Consider the following 20,646-nt stretch of genomic DNA (forward strand, 5'->3'; position numbering starts at 1 on the left):
TGTTCTTTATTACGTTATGAAAACTGCAGATTAACAAATCACTTGGTGAATGCAGGAAGATTGATTGCTACTCAAAGCTCTTCGAGAACTGGATATGCAACTCGGATTAGCTTAGCTCAAGCTACACATTGGTGAATGAATTCCATTTTCCTCATGGCTATGAAGTAGTTTACATCTGTTCAATTGCAAATTCCCCTAGCTGCACTGGGTAGTTTTGATTCCTCTTTGGAGAAATGGCAGGAATGTTGATTTGTTGCTGACTACATTGATCTGAAATAAAATCACAGCATTAGCATCACTGGTTGTGTGGGCATGGTGGCTAAGGTCAAATTAATTGCAGCTTGCAGTTGCTCATAATTCTGCCAGTGTTTGTGCAGTAATGTTGTTTACTAACTGGTGCTTTTATTAGGCTGACAGACCATCATTTCAATGGCAAACCCATCAAATTTAAGTAGGCACTTAACTCAGGATTTTCTCAGCATTAATTGAAGGCGCCAGGGGTACTGCGCTGGGACAGGTGCAGTATTGCTGTGAAGAGGGAGGATTTGAGGAGTACATGGGGAGGGAAAACTCCCTGTGCATCTTTCATTCAGCTGTGTAGGGTTTCTCACTGGAACCCACATACAAGAAGTGTTCAAGGGAGATTAGGGCTGGGGTAGGAAGTTTCAGTCTGCTGGCAGTTATCCTGTAGAGTGAGTTTTGCAGGCACTTCTTTAGGCTATCCTACCCTTTGGTTAAATCCAGAAAAATGGGATGGAGAGAAGATTAGCAAAAAAGACATAAAAAGATGGTTTTTACTAGCTTCTGGAAATGAGAAAATTTCCTTAGGTGGGTTTAGTATCTTGTGGTTGTCTAGCCATCCATGGACCATCTGCCCATAGGTTGCCATTGGCAGGTTCACATCACAGTTGATCTGATCTGGCATAGCACTTTCTACCCTGTCTGTAGGCTTTCAGGCAAGGAGGGTTGGAACAGGAGCAGAGAAACACTGGAAAGAAGAGCAGTTTCCAACACAGTTTTTTTTAATGGTTGTGTGATGCTGTTTTACTCAGTGACTCCCTCATCTGGTTTTTATCATGCATGGCACTGATTAACTGGTAGCTGTTTTTAATTTTTCTTTATCATGTCTCTGGGGAATTCCACAGTTCAGCGTCAGATCAATCCCTTGTAGGGAAGGATGGAAAGAAGAGAGGCTTGCATAATGCACATGTCTCATTTTACAGTTTCCTGATGATCTTTGGTTTGGCTGCTTGTGAGGAGCATTTGTTGTTTGTAGTCACTCAGCCAGGCTTGTTTATTGACTTGGGTTGTCTTTGTTCACTGCAGTGTTGCTGGCGCTTGAAGTGCTTTGCCATTCTGATTGCTACGGCTTGTCCTCTGAAACAAAATTAATGACAGTGGCTTTTGGAAATTGAAGAGTAGCAAAGACCCAATCATATGTTTCATTAAATATTCCTCTGAGCCCAGGGGAAGAGCTGTGATGCTCAGTTTCATGTAACCTCTTTGCTTCTTTTTGCAAAGAGTTTGTGGAGAATGGGCTCACCAGTAATTTAAGGGCTGAGAGAGGGAACAGAGGTGGGGAAAAGGTCCTGAAAGGATGCTGCTTTCATGCCCTTTTTCCCACAGACCTCCCTTTCCTCCTCCGCTCCTCAGCAACTTCTTCATCAGGTTTTCTCCCACACAAAATCTTTTTAGTCTTCCTGATGCCCTGCCATGTCTGGATTGGCAATATTCCTAGTTTATTTTCCTTTACCAAGCCTTCTTTGATTTTAGATTTTTGGGGTTTTTTTTGTACAATAATGGCTGCTTCTTCCTCAACAGCTGAACCTTGTGTATAAAGTATAAAGTAGAAATATCCATTGCTTCTTCCTGTTTGTAAGAAATGCCATAGAGAATCACAGCAGATTGGACACCTGGAAGGGTTTTTGCTCAGAAATCCAGCCCACTGACTTGGTTTAAGACGGTAGGAATAGAAATTCAACATTTGTTTGACTGAGAGAGACCAGAGATTTTCAGACTTGATAGAAAAAGAAAACTTTACATTCTGGAAATGTAACATTTATCTAAAGCCTGAAAATGCTCTATTAACAGGGGCTTTCTAGCATTACATGGTCTCTCCTCAAAAAGAAATTGACTGTCCTCATCAAGGAGAGAGTGACTGTAAAAGACATTACCGTCCAGAAGAGAAGTAGAGAAACTTCTGCAATTCTCAGAACCCTTTCCTGTATTTTAAAGAGGCTCTAAACTGAGTGGGGATTCTGCCTGGGAGGATTGTTGGCGTGCAGAGCGCTGCTGTAAGCATAGATTTTGTGTTGGCTCAGCGCACAGACTGCAGGGCTCGCAGCCGTAAGCGCAAAAGGTCAGGATCGCATTTAGCCCATAACTATCAACTCTGTGATACACTATTAGTCATAGAAACTTGAGAAATTTGTTAGATACCCTGAGTTTGATTTGGATATCTCGGGACAGATTTAAAACTCCATCGCAATTTAAAGTGGTACTGCCAGTAGGAAAATCAGTTGATCAAATGACAGTGTTTTTAAAAGATTTTACTTCTCTTCTGCTTTTTGTGAATTTACCATCATCTTATAATTTTAAAAGAAAAAAGTTATCTGTCAGTGTAAAAGCTGTCTGTCTAGAAGTAAATTCTTTAGGCATAATATGGTTAAAATACTTTCATGCATCTATTTAGTTGCAGCAGTAGTACAGGATCATTTTAGCACAAATAGGTTAAAAATTATTCAGATACAAGTGATTTTTTTTTTAGTATGCAAATGTTCCTTTAACATTCTTAACTACGTTTTTCTTCCCACCTCAACTGTCAATTTCTAATTAATCCCAATTAGGCAATTTTTGTTAATCAGTAGCGTGGTACTGTATTTTGTTGTTGTTTCTTAGGAGCTGTGTTTATCGAAATCCACCATGTCAAACTGTAACTTTTATAGGAAAGCTACAGAGCAAACCATAAACCATTTCTCTTGCATAAATCACTTCAGTCATTAAACATTCGGTTGTGCGTATTACTCTTGCTCTTTTTCTGTTTAAAGGGGGAGGCTTTTATGAAACAGTCACAGGACATGGTCTTTTGTTCTACTTACAGAATTTAATTTTTTTTTTCTTTCAGAAATCATGGAACAGGATCTCAAACTATATTGTTTATTTCCCATTGATAATAAAAAATATCAAACCAATAACCATCCAGAAGTCTTGTTCTATGCAGAGACTCATTTGAGTAGGTTAGTGGGAAGTGATGTGGAACTGCCATGTGAAGGAACAAGCAAAATGGAAAATCACTTAAGTTTATCCATTGGTTAACAATAACGTACTGTGGCACATCAGACAATTTTATTGTAATTACATACTTTCTATTTAGATAGATCTAACAAAATAATGTCTCACATTTGTTCATATTGTAGCTCATTCTTGCTTACTCTATCAGTGTATTTCTTCCCTCCAAGATAACTGCAGAAATGTCCCATTTTTGTGCTTGTTCTCTAGATATGTTGAGCACAGAAGGTGAAATCATGAGCTGAAGAAGCTGATACTTTATGAGAAAATTTTAAATCATTTTCCATTCTTGGATATATATGTAGTGCAGAAGGAGAGCACATGTTTTCATTTGTATCCCATCAAGAAGATTGCATACTACTGAAAAAACCCTCTTCCGAAAGTAGGAGTTAATTTTTCTGACAAAAGAAATTCCTGTGGGGTTAGAATCTCAGACTGGAGACAGGCAGGTCAAATTCTTTATTGCTTCTCAACTAAACATATTTAGCTTAGAATTTTAGTTTAATTTATTTAATGAAAGCTATTTAGGCATGTCCGTATCTTTTTAGTAGCATTTTGAATTATTTTTCAGGGCACATACAGAAAATCCTTGATTTTTTTTTTTTTTATATTAAAGAGCTGTATTTTTCTTGCTTAGGCTTGGATATAACTTATTAATTTAATTTAGTTCAAATTTGTAAAAACAAATCCTTTAAATAAGAGGAAGCCATGTTCAAGAACAAATGTAATTGAATAATGCTAATTTCTTTGGTTTAGTGTGTTTTTGTTCTTTTCTGTACAGTAATACTTTGTCAAATGTGATAAATTAAATACTACTTCATAATACCTATGCTTTCAGTTACTATTTAAACATTATTTCCCCCCTTCATTTAATGAATTTTTTGTTCTCTCTGCAACTATTCAATGCCTTAGAATTCCATTATACCTGAAGATTTTGAAAGGCAAATATTAATTTACTAAAGCTTTCTGATCTTGAATTTAAAACACATAGTGAAATTTATGTTTGTGTTTAGTCTTGGAAAACAACTTGTCAGTACTCAATTTATAGAACAGACAGTTTTAGAATACATTATTTTTAAATAAAGGCAAAGAATTTTCCTTAAAAAAGAAGTTTCTCATGCAAGAGAGCCTTCCACTGGAAAATGTTTTTGTTCTGTTGGTACACAAGGAAATCTGCATGTCTTAGCTAAAAAGTATCCCACCACCTTTTTATTAATAAAACTGCATACCTCAGAATCTGGTTTATTTAATTTTATTTTATTATTAAATTATAAAATTCTATAGTGGAGAAAGTGTGGATTCAAAATATGCCTATTCAAATTATATAAAATGAACTGATTTGTAATTGGAAGCACCTAGTGGAACCTGGCAGATAATCTTGTTCAATGCATTTACTAGGTCCTGAATCTACAAACTCCAGTTTACATTAATTTACAGATTGTCCTGACCTCAAGTTCTGTTTCAAGCACCCTGTTCCCTTTCAAAAGATAAATTTTCCATAGGCCAGTGCTTATCTGCCTGGCTTCCCGGCTGACTGGGATTTAAGCTATACTGGCTTGGACAGCACAAGCAGTTGAACTGTGTGAACTCACATGAGTGCTCAGCAAGAACATGGGGAATTACTGAGTTTTTATCAGAGGAAAGCAGACAAAATTTTATAAGAGGAAAAACGCAAAAACAAAGATAATGAATCAGAAAAGGTAGTATATTTATTTGACTTGATACTGGTTTGTTAAAATTGCTTAGTATAACTTTTAGTAGTTAACGCTATTTTTTCTTTGATAGATAAGAAGGAGAACACAGTGTATCACTGCTGTGTGTGGCTACCCAATCTTTTTTTAAGTATTTGTACCTTCAACGTGTGATATTGCATTGAGTAAAAAAAAGCAGAGGGAGATCCATGTGTTTTGGTTTTAATTTTCAGTGGAACGGGTTAGTGGTGGTTTTGTGAAGACACCTATTGAAAGCATAACATAAAAGAGAGGACTTCAGCGTAGGATTTTTTTTTCTTAATGGCTTCTATTGCTCTTGAAAAACATGCTTTTTCTCAAATATCATTCAGGGTTGTTGTTCCCAAATGACTCCACTGCAGATATGGGTGTTGTTTTTCTGAAGTGCTTAATGTGGTTTGCAAAACGACTAAGAATGAGATAACTGTGGAAATGTTCTCTGCTGCTTTCAGATGCAGACAGTCTATTTTTGACCTGGAGACCAATATCAAGCCCTGGGTTTTTGTTAGGTCAAAGGGGTGGGCACCAAAGGCCTTATCTCTTTTTTCCTTTGTTGACAACATACCCTTATCCTTCCTGGGTCCTGGGGTGACTGCTTGATAGTGCTGGCACTTAAAAGACCTAGATAGGAGAAGTCACAAACTTTTCTCTATTTTTAAGGATGTTCAATAAAGTCTCTAGCAAGGCTCAGTGAGCTACAGGGTTGTGGGAGAACACTGCTAGTGGGACCAGGAAGCCATAGGAAACCTTCCTTAAACAGAGATCTGTTAAAAGCATGAATTAGTGTAAACAATTTGGAAGCATAAAATAGTTTATAAACATCTTTTTTTGTTTATTTATTAGTTTTGTTCAGTAGGTGTACTTTAAAAGTGTATTTTTGTGGTGCATTTGGGATTTTTTTAATTAAGCAGTTAATTCCTTTAAATTCCTTTTTAAGAAGGGCAACAGCAATTATATAATGTTTTATTTAAGAAGCTACTTAGATGCATTATTTAAAATATTTTTTTGTTAGATAAGTGGTAAAAACTTAATATTGCCTCTCATAAAAGTAAGACATTGAAGGATGCTTTAGAAGGAACACATCAAATTCTATGCAAACTGTTAGAATACATTAAAAAAGTCATTGTGCTGTAGTGTGGTAGTGGGTCAATTCACTCACGTTATGTTAAATGATGGGTTTTGTTTAACCGTTCAGTGTTTTGGCTTGACACTGCCCCCTGCCCCAAATTCTTGGACCCTGCAGTGTTGAAAGAGCAAAGCAGTTTAACTGTAGAGTTGCTGCTCTGTCTCTGTTTGTGGGTTAATAATAAAGAACTATATAGTTAAGAAACGTAAAGTTAAGGTATGTTTTGATTTGCTTTATTTATGTTGGTATTTAAAAAAATAGAATAAAATAATGTAAATAAATTGTAACTGTGAAACTTTATTTTTTATTTTTAGCTATAAATAATGCACAAGAAGAAAATCCCGTAAGAGAATGTGCATTGTTATCACTATGGATAAACATAGGCGGTTTTGGCAAAGTGGTAGCTTTTCCTCTATTTCCAGTCCCTTACATATTATAGCAACTTCCTTTACTGCAAGGGAAGGGGCAAAGAGAAAACCATTTATTCAATATAGGCATTTAACTGGCAAATGGTTCTCTACCTAAGGACACACTTGAAAAATTTAAGCAGAACTTTGAAGGTGGAAGTGAAAATTTCTGAACTTCTGTGTTAACAGAGAAATGAAATGTTTTTTGTGTGTGTTCAGGCTGTATAAAATTGTAATTATTAATAATCACTAAGTTGCCTCTGTCTCTTCAACTTATCCATGCCATGGAAAATACATTACAGGAATATTTTCCTCATGGTAAATACAGCATACTCTTTTCAGGAATTATTTTATTATTTCATGCCAATTGTTGACATGCCTACCAACATGAATAATTGTTGTGTGATTTGCAATAGTGGTAAATTATACCTGAAAAATAAAATTAAGGTGACAAATAATATGTATTTGACCTTGTGTTAGTGAAGCATTGCAGAAACTACTGTTTAACACGTTCACCTATATAATTTTATTAGGCAATGGGCGAAAATCTCTGTATGAGGTGAAAATACTGCTGTGAACAAAGGATAATTGAGAGTCTTTCAAAATGAGTTCTTAATCAGAGAAAACATAGTTATCATAGAAGCAGTTTACACAGTCCAGTAGTGCATGTATAAGATCATCTCTCAACATCTTCAATGTATTAAGTGCTTTATGTCTAAATTGTATGTATCTGCAGTGTTAATCTTATGGACCTGGGAAAACGGTTTTAAAATGGTTAGAACAAGTTTTACGAAATACAGCTCAGAGTATTTTTGTACCAAATGAAAAAAAATGCTATAAGTTCGTATTGAGTAAGTTTAAAAAGCAATTGGAAGAGCTAAATAGATATTTCCTTGATATCACACTTCTTACTTATATCACTTTAGATAATTTCTCAGTGTCAGGTGAAAAACAGAAGTTAAATTGAAATCACAAAATAGATTGTAGCCTAATTATGCCCCTGTTTTTCCCAAAGCAACAAAGATCTTCATATCCTTCAGGAGAAATTTGTTGGTCTATAATATTAATTAGTATTACAATAAATGGTTTCTGTTGCAGTCATCCCCACAAGTGATACTCCTAGATTTACAAACAGTCCTAGTTATTAACTAAAGAATCTGAATCAGACAACGTGGTCACTCCTTGTCCTGGAAGTTTGTAGTTCTGACTGCACAGATTTGTGAAATGCTCTTATAAAAAACTACAAATTTAGCAGCATAGAATGCTCTGAAGCACTCCCTAATCCTATGGTTTGTAAATGTAGATTAATCCCCAGTGGCTCCTAGGCCACTCTATCTACTCTAGATGAGTAGATACAAATGTTTACCTTTTAAATGGTGTACTGTCGGTTTTTTCAGTGCATTGAAGGTGACTCCTGGTTAAAGCTCTGTGGAGTTGCCAAATGAAAGCATCAATGTTTTTTAGTGTCATTCACCTGTTTTGTAACTGTCAAAAAAGGAAAAAAGCTTAGGGAAAAAAGTAGAAAAAATTAACTGTGATAAAGAATGAGCTTGGTCATTTGGTCCCAGCCAGGTCCTCTCCACCTCTGCGGTTGGAGATTTGGGATTATTTCTTTAAGCCACCTTTCTTGAAGGATTTCAACAGCAAAAATATTCTGCTTGTGTAGTAGAAATGGCTTAACATCTGCAGCACACTGATGTTTTTTGTGTTAAAATTTGTTGTGGTGACTTTTTCAATTTTCCATACTCCAGCTTTCAGGCTCTTCATGTATCAAACAGGTAATAGAAGTCAGCAGAGTATCAGAACCATACTGACTGTAACAGACTGCTTCAGTGGTATTTTGCTGTCCTTCATGTGGAGTTTGCTTTCTAAAGCAATGAGCCATATGTTTTTATTTTACCTGGAGTGAAAGCTAGAGAGGTTACTTTTTTATCAGATCTTACTGCTGGTTTTGGATATGGTTTGAGTAAAACGTTTCCCAGTAAATGGAGTGGCAAAGAAAACTCATAATCTTGTCGCCGTTGCAGCGTTGTGTGACTGAAAACTGGAGTTGCTAAACTGCAGCAAAACTTTTCAGTACTGGCAATGACCTGCTGTGTACAGCACTGGGAGCAAACCTGTGAAGGAGTTTAAGCTGCAAATTACTCATTTGCACAATATATCAAATACCACATTGATAGGATATGAGATTTGTTTATCTTTTATAAATACTCCAAAGTCATTGTTAAAGTATACTTAATAAAATCAGAATGGAATTGTATTCTTTAGGAATAATTACTTCTGGAACAGTTCTTTACATGTGCCTTTTTACTCAGTGCATATATATTATAGGCTTATAACTAAGCAAATCATGCTGGTTTAGAACTCAAATTACCAAATTATCCAATAAGTTATACCAATAAATATATCCTGTTTTATTACCCTCAAAGACCAGGAAATAGCATGAACATTTCTGTTTCAGGAACATGAAAATATATTTTTTATTCATTTTAATATTTTCATCATATCTCTCAGTGAGATTGTACCAAAAATTAATATTTTAGAGACTCCTGTTCAACTCTCTCAGAATTTTAATTTTATGCAAAGTTCCCAAAATCAGTTGGATTGAGGTTTTCTGTATGTTATTCATTAGTCCCCCTGGAGCTTGAAAATTTCTATTTTAGAATTAGTAATTCTTTTTCTGAATCTTTGCATCAGGAAGCCTCCCAGGGCATGCAGGGAATCCTCTGCATGCTCTCTGGTATCTAAGCAAAATAGGTGTTAATATCCAGTATTAAGATTTGTTGAAGACTAGCAGAAAGAATAAATGCTGTATTTGTATTTTATAAAATGCTTAAAGAAAGAATGGAAATGTTGTCTTTGTTGTGCAGGAAAATTCTCATTACATTCAGTTAGTGATTTCAAATACTCCTTTATGAATAGATGACAGAGACAATTCAAAGCCCGAGCTTAATAAATTCTCATCAATAGATCTTCAGTCCTAGAGATGTTATACATGAAAGTTTGTTCACTTGTATTTTTGGGCTTGAGAGGAAAACAAAACAAAAATCACCTTAAAATAAGCCAACTGTCAAACATGTGGAGATGTTGGTAACCTTGACCAGTCTCATCGAGAAGTGCTCCCTAAAGAGCCAATGGAATTAGCAATTTTCTTTCCTTCATAACACAACTGGGACAGAGAAACCCCGTTTTCTTTAGCGGGAATGCTTGGACGCCCTCCAGTCAACTGGGAACAAAGAGTTGTCTGTCAGGGTCTGGGGAGCCCCCACATCTGCTTTATAAACAGGATGTGGGGAAGGGAAAAATCCTCTCCATTTGTGACGCTAACATGGCTTTGAGAACACCTGGAATTACTGGACCCAGCATTTGAATCTTTGGAGCTGATTTCTGATAGACTAAATCCCTTTAGAAGCCAAGTTTGTGTTGTGTGGGAGGTTGGTGTTCGGGTACATTTTCCACTGAAGGTCCTGAACCCTAAAACCTGAGCCCAGCCCTCCTGCGGAAAACTGTAAAATAATTTCAACAAATAACTTCTGGAAGACTGTTTAGCCTGATTCTAGCTTTTATTAAAAAAAGAAACAACCCAAACCCCAAAACAAGGAATAAAACAAAGTAATAAGCAAGCAAAATCTTTGAGTAGTTTTTACTACATTGTATTGTCCACTCAGAATTTTGTAAGCAAACACAAATTTGTGCCTTTATTTTTGTTGATCGGTTTCTGTTTTAGTTGATTTAATTTGTGTGAATGTTCAATGAAGCAGAGAACGTTAAACACATAATCAGGTTGTTTAAGGAAGTTCTTTGTATGCTTGAAAGACTGCTAAAAAATGCCTGTGCCTTTTCGGTAGAGCATGAAAGTGTTTTTTCTGTCAGTGTGCAGTGAAAATGGCCCAAGTACATCATAGTAGCAGTCAGCTTTTAGCAGAATGCATTTCAACAGTTTCTAAGATAAATCGCTAGTTAATAAAAGGAAGAAATATTTTGGCAGACAATTTGTGTTTCTATACTTCATATTAATTCATCTGTCTCTGCTTCCAACTAAATATGCTGTCAAAGAATTCTGTCAGTTTTATAGATAAGTAGCGCTGTTTACTTTTATTAAATTTGGGGGGCTTTTTTGTGCATCATGTCAAAAAGGTTTGTTGGGTATGTATTATTTTGTTTGTTTCATTTGCAATGGGAAAACCATAAATGGACTGCCATGGCCTGACTGATAGATTTAAGCAGTGTTACAAAACTTGTCTGGAAACCTATAAAAGCTCTACTTTCTAATTCAAAGATTATTTTTTTTTTAAAATCAGTGGCCTAATTGCCTGCATATTAAGTAGTGTAGAATTACTTAACATAAAAATGAATAATCTGTTTCAGAATACATATTGCAGTAAATTTTATGAAACAATTGTAATAAAAAAATGTGGTTACAATCATCTTTATTTCTGGAATTTTAATGTTTGTAGGAAAGCTCTGAGAGTAAAGGGTTGACAACTAAAATTGAAATTATGTGTTATTGAAACTAGTGGATATGTATGTTAATGACTGCTTTTTGTATTAATTCATCATAATTTATGATAGCACATAATCTTAAAAGTATATCAACTTGGTTTTGATCTTTTTAATATTGGAAAAACCCTGAAATTAAAGGGGTGATGCAGTACTTGTTGAGGGACAATTGCGTGTGTTTATTCTGTTTCATTTTTGTAGTAAATCCCAAAAGTTAAGAATGCTCATAGATATTTCAGTCATCTGAGTTTCTACTGGTTTTCATGAGTACAAGTCTCAGTGATGTGCTCAGAGTATCAAAATTTGTTTGTATTCAGCTTTGGTTGCTAAGAATGAATGTTCAATTTCATCTGTTGTAAAATTGTCATCTTAAAAAAATCTTTAAGAAACCACAAATTACAAAAGTGTTAATGTCTCAGATGGGTTTGTTACATGCTTCTCAGCAGAGAAGTCTGCAAATTACTGAAACTATAGCACTGGGCATGTAATAAATTCAAATAAAGATAATGATAAGATTGTTTGAAGGATTAGTTTTAAATCTAAAACCATAGAGAATATTTCAAATGTAAAAAGTTAGGTGCTGGAAGGAAAATCCTGGTGACAGCATTGGTGTTAATCTGGCTGGTTCACAGTTTGCCTTCACTCTTTCTTCTGACAGTCTTAATGCCGTGTAATCCTTCATAATCTAAAACTGGCTATGCACTTCCTTTTACTATGAAATAAAATATCACCTAGAGGTAAAAAGAAAAGAAAGAGTACCATTATACACAAAAACCCCAATGTAAATAACAGATGTTTTTCTAATTACTTGGGAGAAAGTATCACAGTTGCTATAACTTTTAGAATAATTTTCCATTACTATGCTGCTGGCAATCTTTTCAACATTTAAGAAATTTGTTTTTCACTATTGCTGTTCTGAGAGGATTGAGTTGCATGTACAGCTAGAAGCTGCTATGCTGTTGGCTTGTTGGAATAAAGTGCAATGAAAATAATCCTAGGTGTTGGCTGTCATAGTAGGAAAATCTTATTTAAAACGTCTCATTCTTTGTGAATTATCTAAAAATAGCTTTTCTTAGGTTAGAAATGCGGTTTTAGAAAATAGTAATTCCTGGTTTGAATCGATGTATTGTTATCCTTTTTAGCCGAGTATTTTAAAACTTTTTTTTAGTAAATTTTAAGTATATTTCCATATATTTCTAAGAAGGACAGTATAAGGAAAGTATAGCAAATACGAAGGACCGTTGATAGGTAGTAAAGGATAAACAATCTCTTGGATGAGGCATTTCATCAATATGTGAGAGTAGCTAAAATGTTACATAATTTCTGTTTCTCAAAAGTTAATATATGCATGTTAATACTGGCAGTGAAGAAATTTTTTTGAAATCCTCGCTGAGCTCAGAAAGCTCTGTGCTGTCCAGAGCGTACAGGGAACAAACGCAGAAACATTTTGATGTTATAATTAAATGTCAGTTTGCTACAAAGATTAAATAATATAAACTTTGCATGTCAGAAAATTCTGTGATGTGTTTGGCATTAGATTTTTGTGGGGGATATATATGTATATAATAGATCATTACATAAATATTTTTAATTACCACTAGTCCATGTTATAGTACAGGAGTCAACTAGTGGTTATACTTAACTATTTCAACTGGGTTTAAGGTTGCATTTTAAAATTTTGAAGGATATACATGTGTTTTCCTTTGCATGTGTTTAAATATCTTGAAAGCAGTTTAGTTTTCTTTCAGTTGTATAAGTGTACTTTTCCTTTATTGAACCATTTTTATTCTTCTACCTTAGGCGAAGCTGTTTGCCAAACAAAAAGATAACGTGTTACCCTCACACTTGAAAACGAACTGGAAATAAAGAGCAGTTGTGTATATTATGAATTCCCGGTCTAGAAACACACATACTGTACGGTTTCTTCTTTCTTTTTTCTTTGAGTTTAAGAAGCTTGAAACTAACTGGCTTTTTTAAAAAATGAAGTTTATATTAGATTTCCTTTAATTTTTATATCCAACCAATTATCAGTGTTTTCTTTTCAAGTACTTTTAAGGAACATGCAAAATAAAAATACCTGAAAATTATTTTGTAACTCCTGTAAGATCTGTGAAAACTAATGACTGGAATATAGGGTGGATGAAATTACAGACATCGCAGTAATCTACCATGGTACTGCAAAATCTACTTGAAAATGTAATAACTAAGTAAAAGCATGAGGTTGTTATGTTTCCCACGATATTTAGGGCAGGAGCAGTCTGTCGGTGCTAGGACAAGAGTGGTAACTTGTAGTAAACCTGCTGAATTCCCCACCTGGCCATAGGCGAGGGGTCTGCTCTCCCCTCGCTCCTCGGTGGCACTGCTCACGCAGCCGGCGGGGACAGGCGGGCGTCCCATGGCACCGAGAGCTCCCTGTGCCATTCCCCTGCGCACATCTGACAGCCATGGGTGCCTCCACCTCAAAGACTTTGTTAAGGATTAGAGGGCTTTAGCAAGGGTTCTGTGGTTTCATTGCTCCGAGCGTTGGAAAATGCGGTTGCAGCTTACATGGGTAGAGGTTACAATCCGGTTTGAAAAATGAGCTACGAGAGGTCCCCATTGCACTGTGGATTAAATAATGTGAGTCGAAGCAACAAAAAGAGAAAAATAAAGGTGGAGAGAACAAAGGAGATAAGTAACACTGACAAGTACACTAGGCACACAGACTAGTTCTGGAAGTACTTGGGTTGTCTTGACCCAAGAGTAAATATCTTAATAGTTATTTGGCAGTATATATTTGGCTAGTGGTAAGGCTCTGCAATATCTTGCATCCTTTTAAATTTACATATTAATTAAAAATAGAACATGTCATTCCCATGTGAATGAACTGGGATACTCTCTGAGTGCAGTTTAAAAGATCAGTATTATAATTTAAGCCATAGAAAACACAGGTGCAGAGAACATAAATAAGATTGCACATGTTTTAGCCATTCCATATCATGAACTGCTTAATTATCCTTCTTTGCTTGTAATTGAATATATCCAAACCAGGCTTGTGTTTATGAACAGCAATGGGGTGATATTTTTTACAAGTTTCCTTTATGACATTGCCATCTTAATTGACATTCTTGACTAAAAGTCATTTTATTACCTTTAAGCCTGTCAAGAGCCTGTAAGTGATTCTTTTTTCACGGCTTGATATCAGTAAGACTAGTGTGGCACATAGAAATATTATTTGTGCTAAGATGTAATGATTAAGTTTTATAGCAGAGAGGTAAGAAAGCTTGCAGCTTTTTCTTTTTAAATGGGCATGAAAAGCATTGATGTGCATAATCAAAGGTAATAGTAATTTCTAAGGAAAAAGCACCTGCCAGAAAACTTCATGGGGTAGGGAAAGACCGTCTGTGTTCACACTATCGTTTTGAGTTGGAAGTATCTGAGGTTGGATGTTTTTGTTGACTTCTGCACAGCAAACTGATATGTCTGATTTGTATTCCCAGTGAATAACCATCTGTATCACCAAACCTGCCTATTGTTCTCAGCAAAGGGAGACCACATTATTTAACCTCTGGAAGAAGTCAGAGTTACCATCATGTGGGAGCTACATGGGTTTGCTTTATCCAGTTCTGGCTGTGTTGCTGTTGCTTGGTGCATCAGTAGGATGCTGGTGGTCAGGATGGCTGTATTTCCCAGTAGCCTGAAGACCTCTGGATTTCAGCTTTCTTGACAACTGGGATTATATGTAGCTTTTAGTGGCCTTCTCAAGCTGCTAAAATGGCCACATTTTGCTGTGAGTTTGCCCCTCTTGGTCATGTAGAAAGTGTTGGTTGGAAAGAAAATATGAAAGAGGGGTGAAACTTTTGAAACTGGTGGACCTCTGAAGTCAGTGTCAGAATTGTGGTCAATGTGTTTATTAGTAATTAAGAATGATACTTCAGAAATAACCATCCCCCAAAACAGACTTGCCATCACAAACAAGAAAAGAAATTACCACTTTTCTTGAAGTTCACTGCATGGAAGCAACATACAGGCTTTTATATGCATTCTTCGGTTTGGGGAGGAGCTAGGTTTTTTCAGGCCAGTGTTAGGCTGGAGAGGTTTGCAAAGAGGTCACCAAGCTTTTGGAAGAATTACTGTGGCATTGCTGCAGTTAGTGGGTTTGTAATGAGTGACATTGAGGCTTCCAGAAAGAGATTTATTTTCTCCTCTGAACTCTGAGAATAAGTTTAGAGGTGATTATAGTACGCTGTATCATTTACATAACTTATCTATCAGTAACACTTCCCATATTGTCAAGTGTGTGTGTTTATATATATGCCTGCTGAAAGGATTGGGTTCAAAGGATAAACTCTGACGGTGATGTGGACTCTATTTGACCTTGTCAGAAGGTAAGTACCTCCTCTTTGGTTCTACTGCTTTTCATAAAAGAAAAACCAAATGCCTGCATGAGCCATTTCTTTTTCCCCTACCCAGACTATGCAGGACTTGTAAGAAAAAGGAACAAGTCTAATTATAACCCTAAAGCTTTTGATGACAATCTATTTTAGTTTTTGTTTATAAGCATTTTATGTTAAAGACTTGACTCACATTTCAGATAAACGGCTGAAATAACAAGGATTTGGTTCACTGTTGATAGTCAGCAATGTCTGTAAGTGTGGCTTTTCACCAGTTTTCATGCTATATTAATCTCAAAGTTTGAGAGCAATGGTGGGACCTGTCTCCTCGCCATCAGTCCTCAGCCTGTGTGCTGGATGTGTCAGCACAATGCTGCTGGCAGATGGAAGAGTTGCAGTAAATATGCACAGTTATGGTTTAAATGAAAAAGCTGTGGGAAAGGAAATACATTAATCCACTACGGCTGTTTTTGCTTTTATGTAAGCCTCTGTATTAAATTGTGAGTTTTTTTCTGGATTTACCCTTTAAATTTCTAGATTCCTTTCTTGATTGGAGGAGGAAGTAGAATAAATATTGAACCGAAGCATTGAAAAGCTCCCAAAAACCAGAAGCAACTGAGAATTAATTAGGTTGTGCAGGTGGAAAGAAGTCCTTTTCCATGGGCCTTTTTCTTGAACATGCTTCAGGAAATCTTGGTGTAGCAGATCATAAAACACGTACTCTTCTACAAGTGCATTGTTTGTTCAGGGGGTGTTGTGGAAATGATGTTCAGGAAGTGGTTTAAAGCCAGAAAAGATCACATCCATGAATCTGGGAAGAGATAACTTGATGAATGATTGAGTACAAACTTGATACTTGAAAGTATACTTAATGTTTGGTCTTTTAACTCTTTGGAGTTTTGCTCCTTTCTTCCTACATAATCAGGAATTTCACTGAAAGAGTGAATCTAATTCTCTTTCTTTGATATTTGTCATTTTAAGAACATTTAGGCCAAACATCTCAGGCCAGAAAGGAGAGGATATTGAAAATTTTACAAAACTTGTTTGTTTTTTAATTCAAAAGTATTAATATAGTTTTGTGTCTCAAGCATCTAATTTTTGTTTTGACTCTTACATCATCATCATGTTATTTTTTCAATCACTACAATTTTTATATCCTGAAGGAAAGAAATATCATGTGCCATACAAATTCGGAGGAAAATATCTTTTCCTGTCCCATTTCCCCTTCTCCATTCATTGTAAATCACCTTTAAGGTACATTAAATCTATATTTATACTTTTACTTTGACCTCTGCCCAGTGTGGCAGCAGTGCAGGGTCTCCAGTGTCTCCATAGGGTTCTGAGGGAGGGGTTTAGGCTCCTGCTCTCTGCAGATGCCACAGCTGCTGTTTTGGCATGTGGCACGGCTAGTTTGCCTGTTTGATGTTGATGTGGGTGTTGCTGCAAGGGCTGGTGACAAGTGGTTGTGTACTGAGGACATGGGTAGCAGGAGCCTAAGCTTTCTCTGCAGAAGTGCTGTTAAAATGGAATAAAATGCCTGCTCAAAATGGGGTAGGAGTGGCAGAGGTGGGCACTGATCCAAGCCTAATGTATCTGCACGTTGTTCCAGTTGCTTTTGGTCCTTGTTGGGATGGATGAAGCTGTGGGCAGAGTTCTGTGTTGTTACATCTCAACCCATTTCTTGTGCTCAAGCCAGTTTATTTTAAGCTATCTTGAAATATCTCTATGCTCCACCATAGTGGGTAATGTATGCAAAGTCATGCATCTCAGTGCTATCAGTTGCAAATTACTCTCCTGTCACATGGAAACCTTACAAGGAAAAAAAGATAAATAGTAAGTAAATAGTGTAAGACTCAAGTTAAACTGTTGCTGACTTTTAAATATTGCTCTCTTGCTTTCCAGAAACTTTTGTGGAAGCTGAAATACTCTAGGAAAAGGTGGCCACCTAAGGACACTGCTGAATTAAGCCATGGCTTATGTATGTTCTGTTGTGTCAGTAATTTCATATCCTCCTAAGAGCTTGTCGATCTTCTTACAAGGGTTTGATGTGAACAACGCCAGGGCAGAAGCTGATGTAAAATATGTATTACACAGCCAAGTCATGCACAGTGAAATGGGTAAACCCACATGCATATGGCCAGTGGGCGCCTCCTCACTAGTTAAATGTTATTTTTGTCAGGTCTCTTGTGGTACTTATATGCACAATCGGTTTTGCTCACCTACTTGTCTCTTTTCAACACTGAAAGAGCATTAATAAAATACAAATATTACCATAATAAGCTAAAAACTAGGAAAACTGCATCAGAGATGATTAAAAAAAATGTTGAAGTACATTATGAGCAGAATAGCTTCAAGTTCAATTCTCAAAGAAGCTTTTGTCCTTAGGAAAAAATCCTTTCCAGAGGAAAATTTTGTATCAGCCAGCACTAGCTCTGATGCAGATGGGGCACCTAATTCCCTTCTGAAGGAGACATTGTAGCCATGTAAAAAGGAGAGGATGCAGATGTTTTTCTTGTTCAGATCCTCTCCTCAGTTAATGCCATACTATGCACCATGTGTGCACCGTGCCATGTGAATCCTGCAATTCTCAGAAAGGCTTTCTTTAAACATACACAGCAACATTCCAGAGCTCTGGTGACGTGGAGCCCCATCACAACCTTTCTCCTTCATGCATCTTTTCTAGTGCTTGACCCTGCCAGATACATAAATACCTTAGGAATTAAGTTTTAGAGACTTATTTCCCTTGCTGCTTATTTTCTCATGTAAGACGTCTTTCCTTTTGTGCATGAGTTGCATTTATTTGTTGTTAGATAAAAGGTACAGTTTCTTGTTCACAACCATAGGATTGCAATCTGAAGTTTCATTAATGTCTGCACAACTTTCTGCCACCATTGCATTTTGAGATAAAAAAATGTGAATCTCTTTTACCCCACAAACTGACGGGTTCCTTTTCTTCTGAAGTGCTTAATTGTTCTGTGACTTGTCAAAGTGAAATATGCCAGATGTTTCCCTCCTACCAGAGTAGGGGAGAAGTTTTCCTGACCTCAAGAAAACAGACTGAAGAACAGCCTAATTTTGATTGGGCAGTAAACTGTGTAAACCCAGTAAACCCAGCCTCTTGTCTGGGTGTCTTGTAATCCATGTCCCTAATAGAAATATCCACTGGCATATGCAGAGACTGAGAGGAAGGATTACACCATGTTACTGAGTCTATTTCAGAATCAAGGAAATGAACTCATCAGCTGGGGGAATGAATTCCTCAGTCTGTTGTATTTTAGAAATAACCTTGTATTTAATTACTTAAAAGCATTTTTAAAATACCTTTCATTGCATCAGAGGATGATGCTGTCCTTCTGATAAATGTCCCTATGCAGACTACCAGAGGCCATGACATTCCTCTTACCCCATCCTGATAATCTGAAAATCTTATGTGCTGGAGCATCTACTCCAGGGCAGTAACATAGGAACATCAGATAAATTTTGTGTTTCATTCCTTGGTGGCTACATTTGCCAGGAAGTTATACAATAAGATTGTGTGAGAAAAAGGCGTTACACCAAATCCTAATGGGATCTCTTCCCTAGGAAGAAAATTAGAAATATATTAATGACAATGCATAGATATTGATGACTAGAAGAAATGGGACTGACTCCTGACATAATTATTTTATCTAAGAAAGAAGTTTTACACTAATCTTGAGACAGAGTATTGTAAGGCCACTGCTTAATCCCTGTATGTTACATCAGAGTCCTAGGTCTGCTGCACTTGAGCTGGAGAGCTCCATTCTCCTAGGTTTGTAGCAGCTTTTCTTGGGCTATCCTGAAATTTGGGACTTTATTGCATGATGGGATAAACCTTCTAAATTTGGGGATCATCTGCTGTTTTGTTTTCCAAAACACAACATTCCTCTACCATAGTTTTAATTCAAGTTTTACTGCTTTTTTTCATATCAACATGTGGGAGTAGCACTATTTTTCTGATCCTACCCCACAAGCAGCAGGAGCTGTGCATGTTCACCTGCACAGCACTGAACCCCCTTTATCTTTAGCTGAGCAAAACTGAAAGCTTGAAAATGAATGGAGAGACAAGAGGGGCAGGGATCTGATGTGCAGGAGATACAGATTACCCTACACATGCAAAGGTCACACTGCCAAAAGGGATTTTAATCTCTCAGACATCATGAGAATCTGAGGAGATGTACCTCAGACAGTTGACTATAATCTTTAAACAGCCATTTCTTACTGTTGATTATCTTGGTGTATTTTAGCATGTTCATCAGAGGGCTGTGAGGCTTGCAGCCTTCCTCTGAAGAACTGATTACTGCTGACAAATGTGACGGAAGGTTTGTTCATCAGTAAGTGAATATTCATCGTAATGAATGACATTAAGTATGCTGATTAAATAGTAGTGGCAATCAGTAAGTTCTAACAAAATTAGCACAAAGTGCCCTGTTTTTTCTCTTGATGAATCAGATCTCTGAAAACCTGTTAGAACTCAATCTCTTTCTAAACAGTTTCCCTGATTGTGTATGAAGGTGTACCTCGAGGCATCAGTGACATCTTGTCCTTGTTCGCCTCCCCTCTGCTCTGTTAGCGTTCAGAAACTCTCCAGAGCCCCAGGCACTGCTCTTCAGGGGGTTGTTCAAGCATGCTGGAATGCAAAGTGACCTTTGCTATTAACCAATGCTATGGAGATCAGTGGAAATGCAGCAGAATATCCCAGTGGTAAATCTGGCATCCTTAATTTCAGTTGTGTGTATTTTTCTAAATCACTTGTGCAACCAGGCTGAAGTTTGGGCTCCGTGTGGCTCAGCAGTGTAAGCCAATTCAAGAATTATGAAAAAGTGTTACTTTTCAAAGTCATCTGCAGTTCAAGCTGCATTGTCAGGAATATGAAGATATTTAATGGCATCAATAAGCAATTGAATGAAACAGCCCAAAATTTAATGCACTTTGAAGATTTTTGTAACAAATCTGACATCTCACACAAAAGCTTCATAGCACAAAATATGTGACAGTGATGCATAATGAAATGTAACATTGTTGCACAATCCAAAGTGTTTGCCAAGGAGCAGAGAACTATAATCTTCACAGAAGAGAGGGATAAGAAGTTGTTCATCTATTTATTGTTCCAGCTACTATTATGAGCAAACATCAGATTATTTTGAAAAGTACATATGTATGTGAATATTTCTAATAAATAATTTCTCCTGCATTCCATTCCA

At 36.5% G+C, this 20,646-nt stretch overlaps 1 protein-coding gene across 9 annotated transcripts in view; it reads left to right on the top strand.

Annotated features, from left to right (window-relative positions):
• The window catches only part of RBM20 (RNA binding motif protein 20), a 103,175-nt gene that overhangs the window by 17,981 nt on the left and 64,548 nt on the right, over positions 1–20,646 (top strand). The window contains exon 1 of one of the 9 annotated variants that reach the window (XM_058840743.1): positions 4,876–4,988. The exons of 6 other annotated variants lie outside the window; for them this stretch is intronic. In XM_058840743.1, coding sequence (XP_058696726.1) covers positions 4,975–4,988 — 14 coding nt within the window. In that variant the 5' untranslated portion in view covers positions 4,876–4,974. Of the gene's footprint in view, positions 1–4,875; positions 4,989–15,280; positions 15,419–17,361; positions 17,403–20,646 lie in introns of those variants that run through there. 2 more of the 9 variants (XM_058840742.1, XM_058840747.1) reach the window with 2 other exon arrangements.

The sequence above is a fragment of the Poecile atricapillus genome, chromosome 6 (genome assembly GCF_030490865.1).
Source record: "Poecile atricapillus isolate bPoeAtr1 chromosome 6, bPoeAtr1.hap1, whole genome shotgun sequence".
Lineage (NCBI taxonomy): Eukaryota > Metazoa > Chordata > Aves > Passeriformes > Paridae > Poecile > Poecile atricapillus.